The sequence below is a fragment of the Bidens hawaiensis genome, unplaced genomic scaffold (genome assembly GCF_021521415.1).
Source record: "Bidens hawaiensis isolate Kalapana, Puna unplaced genomic scaffold, B.hawaiensis_p1.1 tig00036690_1, whole genome shotgun sequence".
Lineage (NCBI taxonomy): Eukaryota > Viridiplantae > Streptophyta > Magnoliopsida > Asterales > Asteraceae > Bidens > Bidens hawaiensis.
In genome coordinates, this window is record NW_027505419.1 from 67,664 (window position 1) to 83,622 (window position 15,959).

The following is a 15,959-nucleotide window of genomic DNA, read 5'->3' on the forward strand; positions in this document are numbered from 1 at the left end:
CAATATTTAACAAAGAAGGGCTAAACATCGGCGGCGTAAGTGAAGAACTTCTGCGGGCTGCCTTTCGCCAACACGTAAAGTGTGACGATCTTATACGTAACCTTACGGGCAGAGATGGCATGCCGCAGTGATGGGACGATGTTATGACCGCGGCCAAAAGGTACGCGCGAATGGAAAAAAGCTTAGGGAAAGAAATGGCAAAAAATGACGCCATAAATGACATTAATAGGGCTCGCCAGGGAAAAAGAATGTCTTCCGTATGGTCAAGGTTGAACAGCGAAAGAGAATCCACGTCCGATCCATCCATAACAAGACAAAGAGGCCAGCCAAGTACACCCCAAACGAACACAACCCGGTGGACTCCGCTGACAAGAAGCCCAACCCACATAATGTACAACGAAGGGATCCAGCTGAAGAAACCGGCACCAGTCAAACAAGGGCCAAGCACAGATATGAAAAGTTATTGCGACTTTCATGAGCAACATGGCCACACGACAAATCAGTGTATCAACTTGAAAGACGCGATCGAGGAATGTGTTAAAAATGGCAAACTGGACCACCTTGTCAGAAACATACAAGGAAAGTACAGACGCCCACCTCCAAGAGATGGCGGAAGACCAGAAAAGAAGATCAAAGATCTACACGCCAATATGATCTCGAGAAACGTTCAGAACAAGAAAAGGAGGACAGAATGGGCGCCATGGAAGGAAGAACAAGTCATATTTCCAAGAGTCAGCGGAGGGGCGAACAAAAAGGCACCCTTAGTAATTACAGCCGTTTTGGGTCATTACAGGACGCCCCTCTTCTTTGTTGACACAGAGGAAACGTCCAATATCATGTACCGCCAGTGTTTCGACCTGGTAGATGAAGAAGACAAACGACGGTTGACGGTAGTGAACGCCCGAATCACAGGGTTCAACCAAAGTATCGCATACCCGCTAGGACAGCTGACATTCCCAGTCGAGCTAAGCGATGGGCTCCACTCCCGAACAAAAGAGGTTGATTTCCTAGTAATGGAAACTTCTCACCCACAATATGATATAATCTTGGGAAGAGAAGCCATTGGTGACTTCAACGCCACCCCGTCAACAGCACATGGGATAGTCGGAGTACCAACCCAGACCGGGATAGCGATGATCCACGCCAACAAAGAATGCAACATGGCGGAGAGGAAAGCGCCAAAAATGCAAAAAACGAACAAAATTAGAGAAGCGGAAAGATGGGTGCTTAACAAGAAATTCCCAGAGCAAAGCATAACCATTGGCCCAAACATCTCAGAAGGAGCGCGTGAGGCGCTTAAAACCTTATTACTCAAAAACATCAATATCTTCGCTTGGACCCCAGAAGACATGACGGGAGTCCCAAGAAGCAAGGCGGAACATGAGTTAAAAGTTAACCCAAGTTTCGTCCCGGTAGTACAAAAGCGAAGAAAGATGGGGCCAGAACAAGCAAAAGCCTGTGATGAGCAGGTCCAGCAGCTGATCGACGCAGGTATAATCAGAGAAATTCAATACCAAACTTGGGTAGCAAACCCGGTAATGGTACCCAAGGAGAATGGGCAATGGCGCATGTGTATTGACTTCAAAGATCTAAACAAGGCATGCCCAAAAGATTGCTACCCTTTGCCAGAAATCGACCTTAAATTTGACGCGCTGGTACCTTTTCAGTTCAAATGCTTCCTAGACGCTTATAAGGGGTACCACCAAATCCACATGGCATCAAAAGATCAAGACAAGACAACGTTCAGAACAAACAGCGGAACGTACTGTTATAAAATGATGCCATTCGGCCTCAAAAACGTCGGGTCCACTTACCAAAGGTTGATGGACAAAGAGTTCAAACCCTAAATTGGCCGGAATTTGGAAGTCTACATGGAAGATCTCGTCATTAAAAGCAAGACGGAAGGAGCCATGTTAAAAGATATTGAGGAGACCTTCAACACACTAAGGTCAATTAGCATGAAGCTCAACCCAGGAAAATGTTCCTTCGGCATGGAAGAGGGAAAATTCCTATGAGTAATTGTGACGAATGGTGGCTTCAAAGCCAACCCAGAAAAATTGTAAGCCGTACGAAAAATGCCATCGCCAAAATCAGTCAAGCAAGTGCAAACGCTGAATGGCAGACTAGTTGCACTAAACAGATTTTTATCTAGTCATGCAGAGAAATCATTCCAGTTCGTCTCGACCCTGAGAAATTGCCTCAAGAATTCTCAATTCCGATGGACGGGCGAAGCAGAAGCGGCGTTACAAGAAATTAAGTCACGCCTGGAAGTTCTGCCAACACTCACGGCACCCAAAGCTGGAGAACCATTAATAGTATACTTAGCAGCATCAGAAAAAACAGTTAACGCAGTCTTGATGGTGGAAAGGAACGGTATTCAAACACCCATTTATTACATAAGCCGAACTCTGGCGGATGCAGAAACAAGATACTCCACCTTGGAAAAGTTAGTCTTGTCCTTGGTCCAGACAGCGCGACGTTTAAGAAGATACTTCCAGGGCCACCCAATACATGTTCTTACCAACTTTCTCTTGCAAAATGTACTGAGCAAGCCAGAATTGTCTGGGAGGCTTGCTAAATGGGCGATAGAGTTGGGAGAATATGCCATCGAGTACTAACCAAGGCTAGCAATCAAAGGCCAGGTTTTGACCGATTTCATCGCAAAAATCCATTAAGAGAAAGGAGAAGAATGCAAAATAGAGATCGAAGCCCCCATAGATCAGAAACAAGATGAAGTCTGGAAAATGTTCACAGACGGAGCGTCTAACGAAACGAAGGCGCAGGAGCGGGCCTAAAAATAACCAACCCAGAAGGGCAACATTTTACGTACGCATTACGCCTAGAATTCAAAAGCAAAAACAATGAGGCGGAGTACGAAGCATTGTTGGCAGGGTTGAGAATCGCAAAAAAGCTAGGGGCCCGCCACTTGGAAGCGCACGTGGATTCCATGTTAGTGGCAAACCAAATTGAAGGATCATATGACGCGAAGGACGACAAGATGGCGTTATACATGGCGCAAGCTAAGGCGCTAATGGCAACTTTTGCCACATGCAAAGTGAAACACATCAATAGAAGCGAAAACAAACAAGCCGACGCCCTAAGCAAACTTGCATCCGTTGGATTTGAGCACCTTGCAAAAGATGTCCGCGTCGAAGTCCTGGCAACACCTTCAATAATGAACAAAGAAATTCTAGTTTGCTCAAAAACAGAAAACAGTTGGATGACACCAATCATCAATTACCTCGCAAGAGGTATCTTGCCAGAAAAGAAAGCAGATGCGCGGAAGATCCGCCATAAAGCGTTGAATTACACAATTCAAGGAGACATCCTGTATAGGCGATCGTACTTGGGTCCACTTCTCAGATGCGTAGACCCACAAGACGCAAATTATCTGCTCAGAGAAATCCATGAAGGAATATGTGGCGTACACGCAGGTCCGAGAATGGTGGTGGCGAAAATCATGAACACGGGATACTATTGGCCAGGCATGCACGTTGACCCCGAAAAAGAATTGAGAAAATGCAGCGCCTGTCAACGCCACGCACCAAACACCCTGCGGCCAAAAAACGACATGATACCGGTGACAGCTTCTTGGCCATTTCAGGAATGGGCAATTGATATAACCGGACCATTTCTAGAGGCGCCAGGTCGCGTCAAATTTCTGATAGTTGCGATCGATTACTTCACAAAGTGGATCGAAGCAAAGCCGGTAGCAACAATCAACGCAACCAGCATCAAGAAATTCATCTGGGAATTTATAATATGTCGCTTTGGACTACCCATGAATTTGGTCAGCGACAACGGAACACATTTTGCTGACCAACATATCCAAAAATGGTTAAAAGAGCTCAACCTCAAGCAGACGTTTACCTCCATGGCTCACCCACAAGGGAATGGTGAAGTAGAGCGCGCCAACAGAACGATCATCGGCGAAATCAAGAAAATATTGGCAAATCACAAGTCAGGATGGGTTGATCAATTACCTCATGTACTATGGGCAATAAGAACACAAGCAATGCAGAAACGCCGTTCAGCCTAACCTAGGTACCGAAGCAATGATCCCCGCCGAAGTCGGCGTTCCTTCACCAAGAATCACACTACCGAAAGATAACGATGCTGAAAGGAAGTTAGACCTAATGCTTCTCGAAGAACGACGAGAGTTGGCGGCAATGAGAGAACAAAATTACAAGCGCCAGCTACAAAAGTATTACAAGGCCAAAGTAAAAATATGTGAGTTCAATGTCGGAGATTACATTCTTCGCAGCGAGGCATCAAGAGCACAACCACAGGGCAAACTAGCCCCATCTTAGGAAGGCCCATACCAGATTAAGAAAGTATTGGGAAAAGGCGCCTACACTCTGATGCATCTCGATGGCTCAACGATTCCTAGAACATGGAATGCAGCGCAATTGCGAAAGTGTTATATGTAAATCGATTCCAATTGTAAAAACAGGCCAAGGGTCAAACTTGAATGGAAACGATACTCCGCATTTCACAAAAAAAAAATTTACAAGCGAGCACCTAAGCCCGCATACAAAAGAAAAAAAAAGGGCAAAATACAAGCCAGGATGACATAGCCTAATATAAATCGTTGATACTCTTCCCAGAGTCAACGACAACGCTGTCTTCTTGACTACCTGCAGGAGCGGCGGAAGCCCAGCTTGCAAGGGCTCAAGCAAGTTCCTCAACAGCTGCACGCCATTTTCTTCCTTCGCAAACTCAGCAACTTGCGAGAGAATAGGGAACGTAAGGGAGTCATATTCTATCTCGGCGGCAGTATACTCCTTGTCCACATCTACGGCGTGAAGAGCGTAGGCTTCGAGCGGAAGGTTCTCACGCATATGCGTAAGGGCTTCTTGGAAACCAGCCTTATGGCCAAGCTGTTGGGAAGCATTGACGAGGACTCCAACACAGCGAGTCAAGTCATCATCGCTAATGATGTGTTGGGCAACCTACATAAAAAACAATAGTTAGTAGGATAAACAAAAAGAAAAATCGAAGAAAAAGGGACAAAGGTAATACCTTGCGGATAGCATGCTTCAACAACCAGTCGCGGTCAGCAGTAGCGGCAGCAAGCTCAGAAGTCAAAAATTTAATGGCTTCCTCATTGGCGAGGAAACCAATGTGTCAGCCAGCTTGCCAGCATCCGCCTTCCTCAACGCAGCTTCCGCCTCCAACTCTTCAATACGCTTACGGAATGAAGCGTTTTCACTCTCGAGTCGGGCGGAAGCCTCCTTCGCAGCAAGAGCGCGACTGCGTGCGTATGCAAGATCAGCGTTGGACTTCTTGCACGCAGTCTCAAACTCCTTATAACGGGCAGCGCGCTCGCGGGCAGACTCTTCAAGGTCAGCCTCAGCCTTCGCCAGTTTCGCCTTCACAGCGCTTAACGCCTGGCGATGATCAGACGACTCTTTGCCGGCTTTCCAGACGCCGGCTTCGGCTTCCTTCACCATTTGTTCCATCTCTCTGATACGAGTACCGGCTTCAATCTTGTCCTCGTGGAGGGCACGGTTCTCGCGAAGCAACTCCGTGAAACAAGAAAAAGCCTGGACTTGGTGAAAAGCGGCGTCAGAGTACAAAGTACTCCGAGGCTGGATCTTACGAGCGATGCGCTCACCAGGAGGAACAGCATACTCCAAATATTCAGAGCAAGTAGCAGGATCCTCAAAGTTAGCGCCGCAGTTAATGGTCCATCGAGGGCGGAAAATTTGGTTCGCCTCCATGGAATCGCGGGGATCCATATCCACGTCAAGGACGCCCCCGCTCAAACATCCGCTAAAGCCACCGCTTCTGCTACCTAAGAGTTCAAAAAATTTACCCTGTACCGTCGCACCAAGTTTAAAATGTGGCAACGGCACAACCTCATCACCATCAAGAATAAAACCCTTGTCTGGTGAAGACTGTCTTGATTTCAAAAAATCAGCAATAGAAAGGCTTGCTGATTCAAGACTAACCTTGGGCGATTCGTCCACAATCGCCTTCATCGGTTGAGTAGACGAGGCTGGTGGTGAGACAACCGGGATTGACCCAGTTGACGCCCGGACAGTTGTCACAATGGTTTCGGCCTCAGACGGGTCAACCACACCCGTCATCATCGGCAAAGTCAGCATATGTACAGCAGGCCCAGCCTCCGACAAGCTGCCAACACTTGTCATCAACGGCAAACTGGCAAAAAGGGCCGCCAGAGGTGAAGTAACGCCAGAAGTGGCGGAAGGAACAGTTTATGAAGAAATCGCCAACAAACCTGCGATAAGCAAACACGATTTTTAGAGACGACTGAAATAAAATAAAAACAAATAGGGATATGTAAAAATCATACCTGGTGACTTCACAAGACTACGCTTGACGAACCCACCGAGACGAGGTTTCTTGAAGACGCGGGGTGTCTCTTCATTATCTTCATTAATCACTGGGGTGGGTCCCAAATGGTTTGGAACAGTGAACGCCCCACCCAGTGAAGAGGAGGAAGAAGATGATGATGGACCGGTAGATACGAAACTCGTATCCATAACGGTTCCAGAAGCTGCAGCTGTAGAATATTAGTGGCACCCGATGTAGACTGCGCAGACGCAGCAACCACAGGCTGTGAACCTGTTGGTGAGGAGAAGCCAACAGAAGCCTGTGCGGAGGTGGTTGGGGAAGACGCCACGCTGGCACTCACACCGAGTGCTTCAAGCAATGATGCCGAAGAAGGCGCCGGTTCCTCAAAAGGAACATTGGAGATCATGACGACATCGTCATCATCATCCACGGCGTCTCTCGCGGCGGCGTCTATCGGAGACGCAACCGTCTCCCCCAAACCGCGTAGTGCGCTTCTACTACTGCACTTAGGAAAGCGCACAACGTTAGATCTTCTACCTGAAAAAGAAAACGAGAAGTTAGCAAAATGATCAAATAAAAAGCAAAACAATGAAAACAGTTGAACCTACCACTATGAAGAGTAACAGAGCTAGGAGGTGGCAGCGGTCGCGATGCAGGAGATCGCCCCATAGGAAGAGGAAACACAAAGTTCCGAGCGGTCCGAGCAAGGATTGGCTCCTCGCGGGGACCTAACTCCCTCCGCCCCAACATTTTGACGCCCATGGGCGCAGGCTGCAGGAGGAGCATACGGTCGTCAACCTCTGAAAGAAAACCAAGTTAAAACATCGTAGAAACAATCCACACTTGGGAGCAAAAATTAAAAATGATGCTAACCTTGACCGCCGTTAAGAATGATAGGCACAAATGTCACATCATCCCAAATTCGGCTCATGCCGAATAACACCAGCGCGCGCTCCGAATAGTGACGGAGTGGAGAGAGGCTGGCCTTCAAAGTGTTATACCAGCCGGAACCGGTATAAGGAGCCACTTTCGGCTCAGGAAGCTCCTTCACATCCGTAACAAACATGGGATGGGGAACCACGCGCACAGAGATGTAGAAGAACACACTCATCCACTCGTGCAAACTCGATGGTGCATCTAAGGCAATAGCAAGTTGTACCACCCATGGGCGAAATGCCACCGGTAGAAAGCACATAACTGGTCAGCCGTCGGTATAATACCGAGACAATGACAGGTATATTCGAAATGGCGAAGACGAGCCATTGCGAACGGATGAATCTGGCTGAGATGCAGCCCAAACACATCCAAAACGTCCACCAGGAACCGGGTAAGGGGCAATCGGAAATTACCCAGAAAGAAGTACTCCCGGTACACGGCAATCTTGCCGGTGGGAGCCTCACGAGCTGTCTTGCCGGAGGCAGGCAACTCAAGCTCATACTCAAGGCCGATGTTGTACACCCTGACCACATTGTTGAAGTCATCGGCAGACATACGACAGCCGACGAACTCCATGCTATTATTCTTCTTATTTTTAGAGGATTGAGAGGATTCAGCCATAAAATAAAGAAGGCTTAGAGGAAAGAAAACGGTGAAAATTATGCTTAAACGGTGTAACCTCCCCCTATTTATACTAATCGCAGTTAATGAGGGGAGGGGGGGTGCAAAAAGGATATTTGACACGTGACCCAATCAGGAAACTCCACGATAATAGGGTGACAGAGGATATGTGTTACAGTTGGGCGCGTCACCGGGATCCTCGCCCACTCTCCTGACACAGGCAGAAAGCCTGCAGGGCAGAGCAACCGTCGTCAAACTGTCACGTCCAGTAGTCACTTCACTGACTTGCATTTAATTAACCCATCAACGCCAAAACCATACGTTATCCATATAGAAGGAAACAAACAAGATAAGTGTTGGCCAAGAAAGGCTCCGCCAAAGGATGATTCAAACTAAATCACCCGCCAAACAAGGCTCCGCCAAGGGATGATTTAACCTAAATCACCCGCCAAACAAGGCTACGCTAAGAGATGATTTAACCTAAATCACCCGCCAAACAAGGCTCCGCCAAGGGATGATTCAAACTAAATCACCCGCCAAACAAGGCTCCACCAAGGGATGATTTAACCTAAATCAGCCGCCAAACAAGGCTACGCCAAGATATGATTTAACCTGAATCACACCCAAAACAAGGCTACGCCAAGGGATGATTCAAACTAAATCACCCGCCAAACAAGGCTCCTCCAAGGGATGATTTAACCTAAATCACCCGCCAAACAAGGCTACGCCAAGGGATGATTTAACCTAAATCACCCGCCAAACAAGGCTCTTCCAAGGGATGATTTAACCTAAATCACCCGCCAAACAAGGCTCCGCCAAGGGATGATTTAACCTAAATCACCCGCCAAACAAGGCTCCGCCAAGGGATGATTTAACCTAAATCACCCGCCAAACATGGCTCCGCCAAGGGATGATTTAAACTAAATCACCCGCCAACCCAGGCGACGTCAAAAGACGATTTAAACTAATTCATCCGCCAAACCAGGCGACGTCAAAATACGATTTAAACTAAATCATCCGCCAAACCAGGCGACGTCAAAAGACGATTTAAACTAAATCACTCGTCAAACCAGGCGATGTCAAGAGACGATTTAAACTAAATCATCCGCCAAACCAGGCTACGTCAAAAGACGATTTAAACTAAATCACTCACCAAACCAGGCGACGTCAAGAGATGATTTAAACTAAATCATCCGCCAAACCAGGCGACGTCAAAAGACGATTTAAACTAAATCACTCGCCAAACCAGGCGACGTCAAGAGACGATTTAAACTAAATCATCCGCCAAACCAGGCGACATCAAAAGACGATTTAAATTAAATCACCCGCCTAAACAGGCATCGTCACGGGATGATTTACGATAACTCACAAGACAATATAGGCCACGCCACGGGGTAACTTAACATATATTAGCCGCAAAACTGCGGTTACAATCAATAAAGTCACCCCGACGAACATGTGGGATCATCCACAAAAGAAAACCAAACCAACGACGAAAATTGGTGAACGCACAACCAAAAGCCCATGATAAGTCCACAGCCCCCACTTCTTGAAAGAAAGGCGACTGTGAACTAGGGGGACTTGTAGAGGTAGGGTATGAAACCCACCATTTGGCTAAGTATAAAACTAGTTACATACGCCAGGCGGAACAATACGCGCCAGCATGCTACTAACTCGAGGCGTAATGCATGACGCCAAGAATAGAAGTCCAAAGTAACTATCCCTGACCTCGGGAATAGTAATGAAAAGGTCCCACAAGCATGGGACAAAAGGATGGTAACCCGCTTAGGGATAAACACCAAACCAATGGGGATTGGATAACACATAAAGGATGATACAAACAGTGCAATCACATTCTTGTCAAAAGGCCATGATGCCCACCAACTTCCATCAACCACCACAATCACACGAATGGAGAATATTATTGGTGGAGAACCTGACAAGGTGGTTAGTCACACTCTCTCTCTTCCGGCTATAAATACCAATGAACCTCCAAATGGTAAAGGATATACTTTCTCCTTCTATCACTGTCAAATTAGACTATTTCAGACTATCAAGTACATTCTCACGCCAGAGGGTGGTTACGAGAGAATCCCCCCCCCCCATTCCTCGTAACGAGCTCACGGTGTTCTGTTTTGCAGGTTACACTTGTCTGCGCCAAGAAGGTTTTATAACCCCCCGTGTAGAATACGTGACCATAACCCTCGGACTAACGTGTTAGACCTTGAGGGGTGGTTTAGTGCTTCTTCAGTATCCCCTTATAGTTAGGTGTTCCTAACGTAATTCTATTAGCGATTTTATCCAAATTATGGCTTTTATTTATTGTTTCGTATACTAGTTTTGTGGATCTTTCTTACTATATATCTACAAGTTCAAACTTATGAATTGCTCATAAACCTTTGTGTTAATAAACTTTATTTTATGAAATGTTACAGGTTCGCATCTAGGTTGATTATGGAGTTCGGTGAAGAAAACGTCACAAATACCGTTAGGATATTAGCAAAAATGAACAATATTTGATTTGCTATATTTTGTTATATTTTGTTGTATTTGACTTATGAATATTTGGTTATGTGACATTTTCGATGTGGTGAAATGAAATGAGTTTGTTAAATATTGTCGCTTTAAATAGTGCCATGCGCTTATGGGCAATCATTACACCCCGGCATGTTTCGCCGCCTTTGGTCAAGGTGTGACAGTATGCAACCATGATTAATGAACAAATTCATCATTTATGTCATTTATAAGCCTAAAGTTCTATATAATCATGCATGACTAAAATTTAACTAATCAAGCTTATGCTGATCTTTCAAATGTACGGTAAAACAACACTATGTTATAACGTCATACAAAAACTACGGATCACGTGTTAACAATTGTTTGATTTGCAATAATAGATGGCATATACAATAAGAAACAATTAAAGGAGGTTGATTTACATATTTGTAATATACATCAAATCAAAACCATGATAAATTTTTAAAAAAATAACTTTGTCTAATAATAATGATGCAACATTGTAGAAATTACTTTAAAGAGTCGTTACTTATTTGAAACTTCTCTTTAATTTAACCGTGCTAAAATTTAGTAATTCTAACGTTATTTTGCTAATTTCGTAAAAATAACGTTAAAAGTGAGGGAAGGTTAATCAAGCATCATGTGGTTGTGTTAATAGCTGAAAGACAAGAGTACATGCACCAGTCAACCGATGGTTGAGTGCTATGTGCCTTATGTCCAATGTTTGATTCAAAACTACTATTGAGCCATGGGTCTATTTGGAAGGAAGCATCATCTCTATTCATACAGAGTAGAGTAAGTAAGCCTGCCTACTCCTACCCTCCTCAGACCTACCATAACTTTGCTATCAGTGGGATATACTGAGTACGATGATGATGTGGTGCCGTTATATAAAATAAAAAATAATCTTAAGTTTTAATGGACTCAATCCAAAATAGTTACAACTTAGGTGTCTGTACCAGCAATCATTCAATAATACAGGGACCAAGCAATGCAAAACCCAGACAATAATATCCTTTTCTCTTCGGTCTTCAATCGTCAATCATCTGGTGTTTTGTCTTCAGAGTTGAGATAGCGTCCACCACCATGTCGCCGCCGTGGCTTCTCCAAACACAAACACGAACACAATCCCCCTTATCCTTCTCAACCCACATCCAACCCGACCCGACCCACACCTTCCTCACATCCAGATTCACCCACCTCTCAATCTCCAAACCACCCCCATCAACCACCATCCGCATGGGCGGAGGCCCACGAACATACCCAGGCGGCGTATCCAAGTGGCAGTGGAAACGTATGCAAGCCAAGAAAGCCAAACAACTCCTCAGAGCCCGCCTTGCCCGCGAACGCCAGGTTTACGAAATGCGAAAACGAGCCGAGCTAGCCGCAGCTGTTTCGGAGCTCGAGCGGCCGTGGGAGGTCGTTGAGAAAGCTCCTAAATTGTTCTCGGTCTCCGCTGATGAGCAATTGAAGGTTTTGGCCGACCGGTTTCAGAAACCGGGTGGGTTTGATTTGTGGTCCGAGAAAGATGGGCCTCAGTTGTTTGAGACTGTTGAGGGGGTGCCTTCGGCTCGGTTTTTTCCTAAGGGAGTTGTTCATAGTATTAAACCGTACGGAAGGCTAACCGATGGGAATTCGGGTGAACAGAATGAGGACCGGGATTATATAAAGAATTCGGGGAATGTGAATGGTAGGAGGGGAATTGGCACTGGTTCGGGTTCGGATAATAAATATCAAGATGGAATCAATAAGAGAGAAAATGGGAGTAATTGGAGAAAGGAAAGTAAGAGGGAAAATTTGAGAGTGTTTGATATGAATATGCAAGATGATGGGAGTTATGCAGTTTCGAAGAAGGAAATGGAGATTGAAAAGAGTAGAAGAAGACCTCAGAGGAAATGAGATGACATCGTTGTGGTAAATTAAACTAGATTATGTTATTGTTATGTTACTAGTACATATGTATATGAAACTTTTGTTATATCATTCTATATATCTATGAGTTTAGGCATGAAGTTGAATGCTTTAATGTTTTATTATCAATATGCATTACAATGTCTGAATATCTGAATCTTCACTGTATTTGATAATGTATGAGATACTTGCCAAATTTCATAAAAATAATTGAACATATTGTATGAGACACTTAATCTTCACATCAGTCTAATCTTTGACTTTGACCGAAATGCTTGAACTTGCCCTAATCAGTGCAACGAGTTTAGGCTTGAACACACAGACACTGGGTCTTTTCGAAACTTCATTTGATCGAGGTGATTAATCAACACACGATTAAGTGCTCACGTGGTCAATGTGATAACACTGTAATGTTTCTCAGACTTCATACACTAATCTTTTTACGTGATCAGTATATGAATACTTACACTAGCTCATCAAGTGCATAAGCTCTTCTCTTTGTGGTCAGTGTATAAAATTACTTGAACAACTCCTTAACCGCTATAGGCAGGTTAATGTATAACGTACGGCTAACCTCAAAGGGTTAGTGTGATAAGTATACAGGACTGCCAACCAAGTGTTGCAGAAGCATTGGCGGAGCTACTAAGGAAGGGTCGGGGTCAACCATTACGGTCAAAGATGTTACGATCGTCGGTTCGCACAGGTTTTAAACCAAATCGGACCGGAACACCACTAGCAAATAGTTTGGATATTAGCTATCCGTAGAGTTATCATTCATTCCCAAAAGTATTATAAACATCGTAGTTACTCGCTAATTTCAGTCTTGAGAGGAAATTTCCCATTAATTATTATGTTCATCCACCACGTAGACAATAATGAACATATTAATCAAGAATATTCATTCCTACCTTCATTGAAGATCTACCTGATCTGTAGTACTCATGCTTCTTGTTCCAGGACAACCTGTCAAACCATGCATCTCCCTCGGGAACATATTTGATGCTCGGCTGCAGACAGTAAGTCACAGCTTCATATTCCGTCTCTCTAAAACATTTTAGAAGGTTTGCTCGTCTCTTCAACACAGGCCCCACTTCAGCCGATGAGCTATTTACCTTTTCCAAACCAAGTTCTTTGTAAATTAAACGCACCCAACGTATCTTTACACCAATACTCTCTGTTGAAATAGTCAAAATAAGACCTGGGTTAGGTGTAATCCAATCAGGCCGGACAATCAGGCACATATGAAAGTTGAAGCAGATCAAACGACACATGTTCCAGCCACATGCGTAATCTGTCAGGATGATACGATCTACTATTGGTCACGGATGGAATGGGCGCAGTTGATAAGGTTAAGCTGGCAGGTCTAATTAGGCCCATGAAGTCTGCAACAACACATAGTGAAACCCCTGTGATTACATTACGCCAATTCTCAGGTAATTTGATCACTGTTTGCCCAACTCCGATGGTTTCAGTATTAAACCTGCCAGATACCCATCAATATATTTAACATTATAGTTATTACTGATTCATCGAGCTGAAAGAAATAAGAATCATTTGCAAATTCAGTTTTTTTATATATTTATGAGTTTAAATTATAAATGTACAGTTGGGATAATATAGAGATGCACAAAGACCAGTCCTAGTAGACTTAATAAAGCCTGGTCCTAAAAGCTGGAAAAAGCGACGGCATTTTTCAATTTTCTGTAGTTCATTATTTATTATTTGACATTACATTTTGAACTATAATTACATGAAAGATTTAAAAAAAAGTTGAATTTTGAGATAGATCCTTATGTAAGTATGTACGATAAATAGAGGTAAGCTTTGGTCAACGTCATCAAGAATAATAAGTTCCTTTTGGCGCCGAAACATTTTATTTATAATACTTAGATTTGCCTTTTACTATAAAACGATTACAATAAAGTGGCAGGCAAACGGGCAACAAGCTGCGCCGCAACCCCCTTTTGAATAGCAAAGCCAATTCTGCTAAAAACGAAGCTTTGGGACCTAGAAGCTGAAGAGGTTCCGTGTACGACACGCTGAACCCTACTCAAAAATTTCACAGCCTCTGGAGCCAGAAAACCAAATGTATCAAAGGCAAATGGTAGAAAGACATGTTGATTATCTAAACAAGCTTTCTCGTGTTTAACAACTTTGCCCGATTCAGCCTTCAACGCAGCCTGACCCACAACAAACCCACGGTCCCTAAGCCCAACAAGAGGAGACACTCCTGTAAGATCCACACAGGCGTGTTTCCCCCCTGCCCACCCGAACACAAGAATATCAGCTGGTCGTAAAGTAGACCTCCCTTCAAGAGGATCCGTGAGAGCAATTCTTTTTGCACATGCTTCCTTGGAGCTCTCTATTTCCATGTTCTTGTCCACTGACAAGAGCAATTCTTTTTGCACAGAATGCAAACCAGACTTTTCTGTAATTTCTCTAACGTTTCTAACAAATCTTGTAATATCAAACTGATTTGAGAGTTCTGAAAATACCGATTTGACAATTGTAGTCTTGCCCGCACCACCCATTCCCCGTATCTCTATCATGCAGACATCGTCTAATCCCGTTCTTAGTAATGACTTCACCTCTTCACACGAGGTATTATTCCTATTAGCTTCTCTTCAAGAATTGAGTATTTGTGATACAAGGTGCCTTGATCTCTTTCACAATTCTTTAAACAGATTCGGCTTCATGGCTGCATTATTAAAAACTATTGTCAGCATGATCGGATATTCGGATGCGCTGATACAGGTGAAGAAACATAGTAACACAATGATACGAGACTTTAATTAACATCCTAAAAGGCAACGATACAAAACATCATAAACACGTTTCGAAATCTATCTTGTATATTAGGCTATGAAGTGTGAACCATATGTCAATCGGATCATAGAGGATTCAAATGAAATCAAAGCAAGACGCTTGGTTTGCAATATAAACAACTCTTCATCAAACAAACAATAATCGTATCCAGCATAATTCCACTCATAGCACTGCTATTGGTAGGATCCGGGGAGGGTGTAATACTGTAATGGGGGCAAAGACCTTACCTCTATTCCAGTGGATATAGACGCTGAGACCCTCGGCTCCAAAAATATTTTTTTACTCGTACAGTTTGGAATATGATAATCCATATAACATAAAATGCAGCTATGATACTAAAGATAACAACCATACAAGTATACTAATAATGGAAGTTGTAAACTACCGCTAAGTAGGGGTGCAAACGAGCCAAGTCGCTCGCGAGCTACACGAGATTGGCTTGTAAAACAGCTCGATCAAGCCTAGCTTAAACGAGAAAAGATAAGCTCGTTTAATAAACGAGCCAGAGCCTAAGCCCGTACTTTGCTTAGAGCTCGAGCCAACTTGCGAGCTTACATGAATTTTTATAATATATATAAAATTAACTAGTTATATAATGTGGTAAAGGATCAAATACGCTAATAACTTATCGTACAATACGTACGCGACAATTTTAAACGTCGATTTCAAAAGACACGCAGTGGCAAACTTGTAAATAATTTCAATTCGTTTCCATCCTAATTAAACGCTACATCGATTCAACCATCTTCACCGACACTATTTGCAAACACTAATTCAATTGGATTGAACTGAAATAAGCCGTTCGCAGAAACCCATTTGCAGAACTT

General features: G+C 44.0%; 1 protein-coding gene across 1 annotated transcript; it reads left to right on the forward strand.

The window, feature by feature from the left end:
• Positions 1 to 11,458: 11,458 nt before the first annotated feature.
• On the forward strand, positions 11,459 to 12,463 carry LOC143613078 (uncharacterized). The gene has a single exon (XM_077086891.1). The coding sequence runs from the start codon at positions 11,482 to 11,484 to the stop codon at positions 12,292 to 12,294; it is 813 nt and encodes a 270-aa protein (XP_076943006.1). The 5' UTR covers positions 11,459 to 11,481; the 3' UTR covers positions 12,295 to 12,463.
• The last annotated feature ends 3,496 nt before the right edge of the window (positions 12,464 to 15,959 follow it).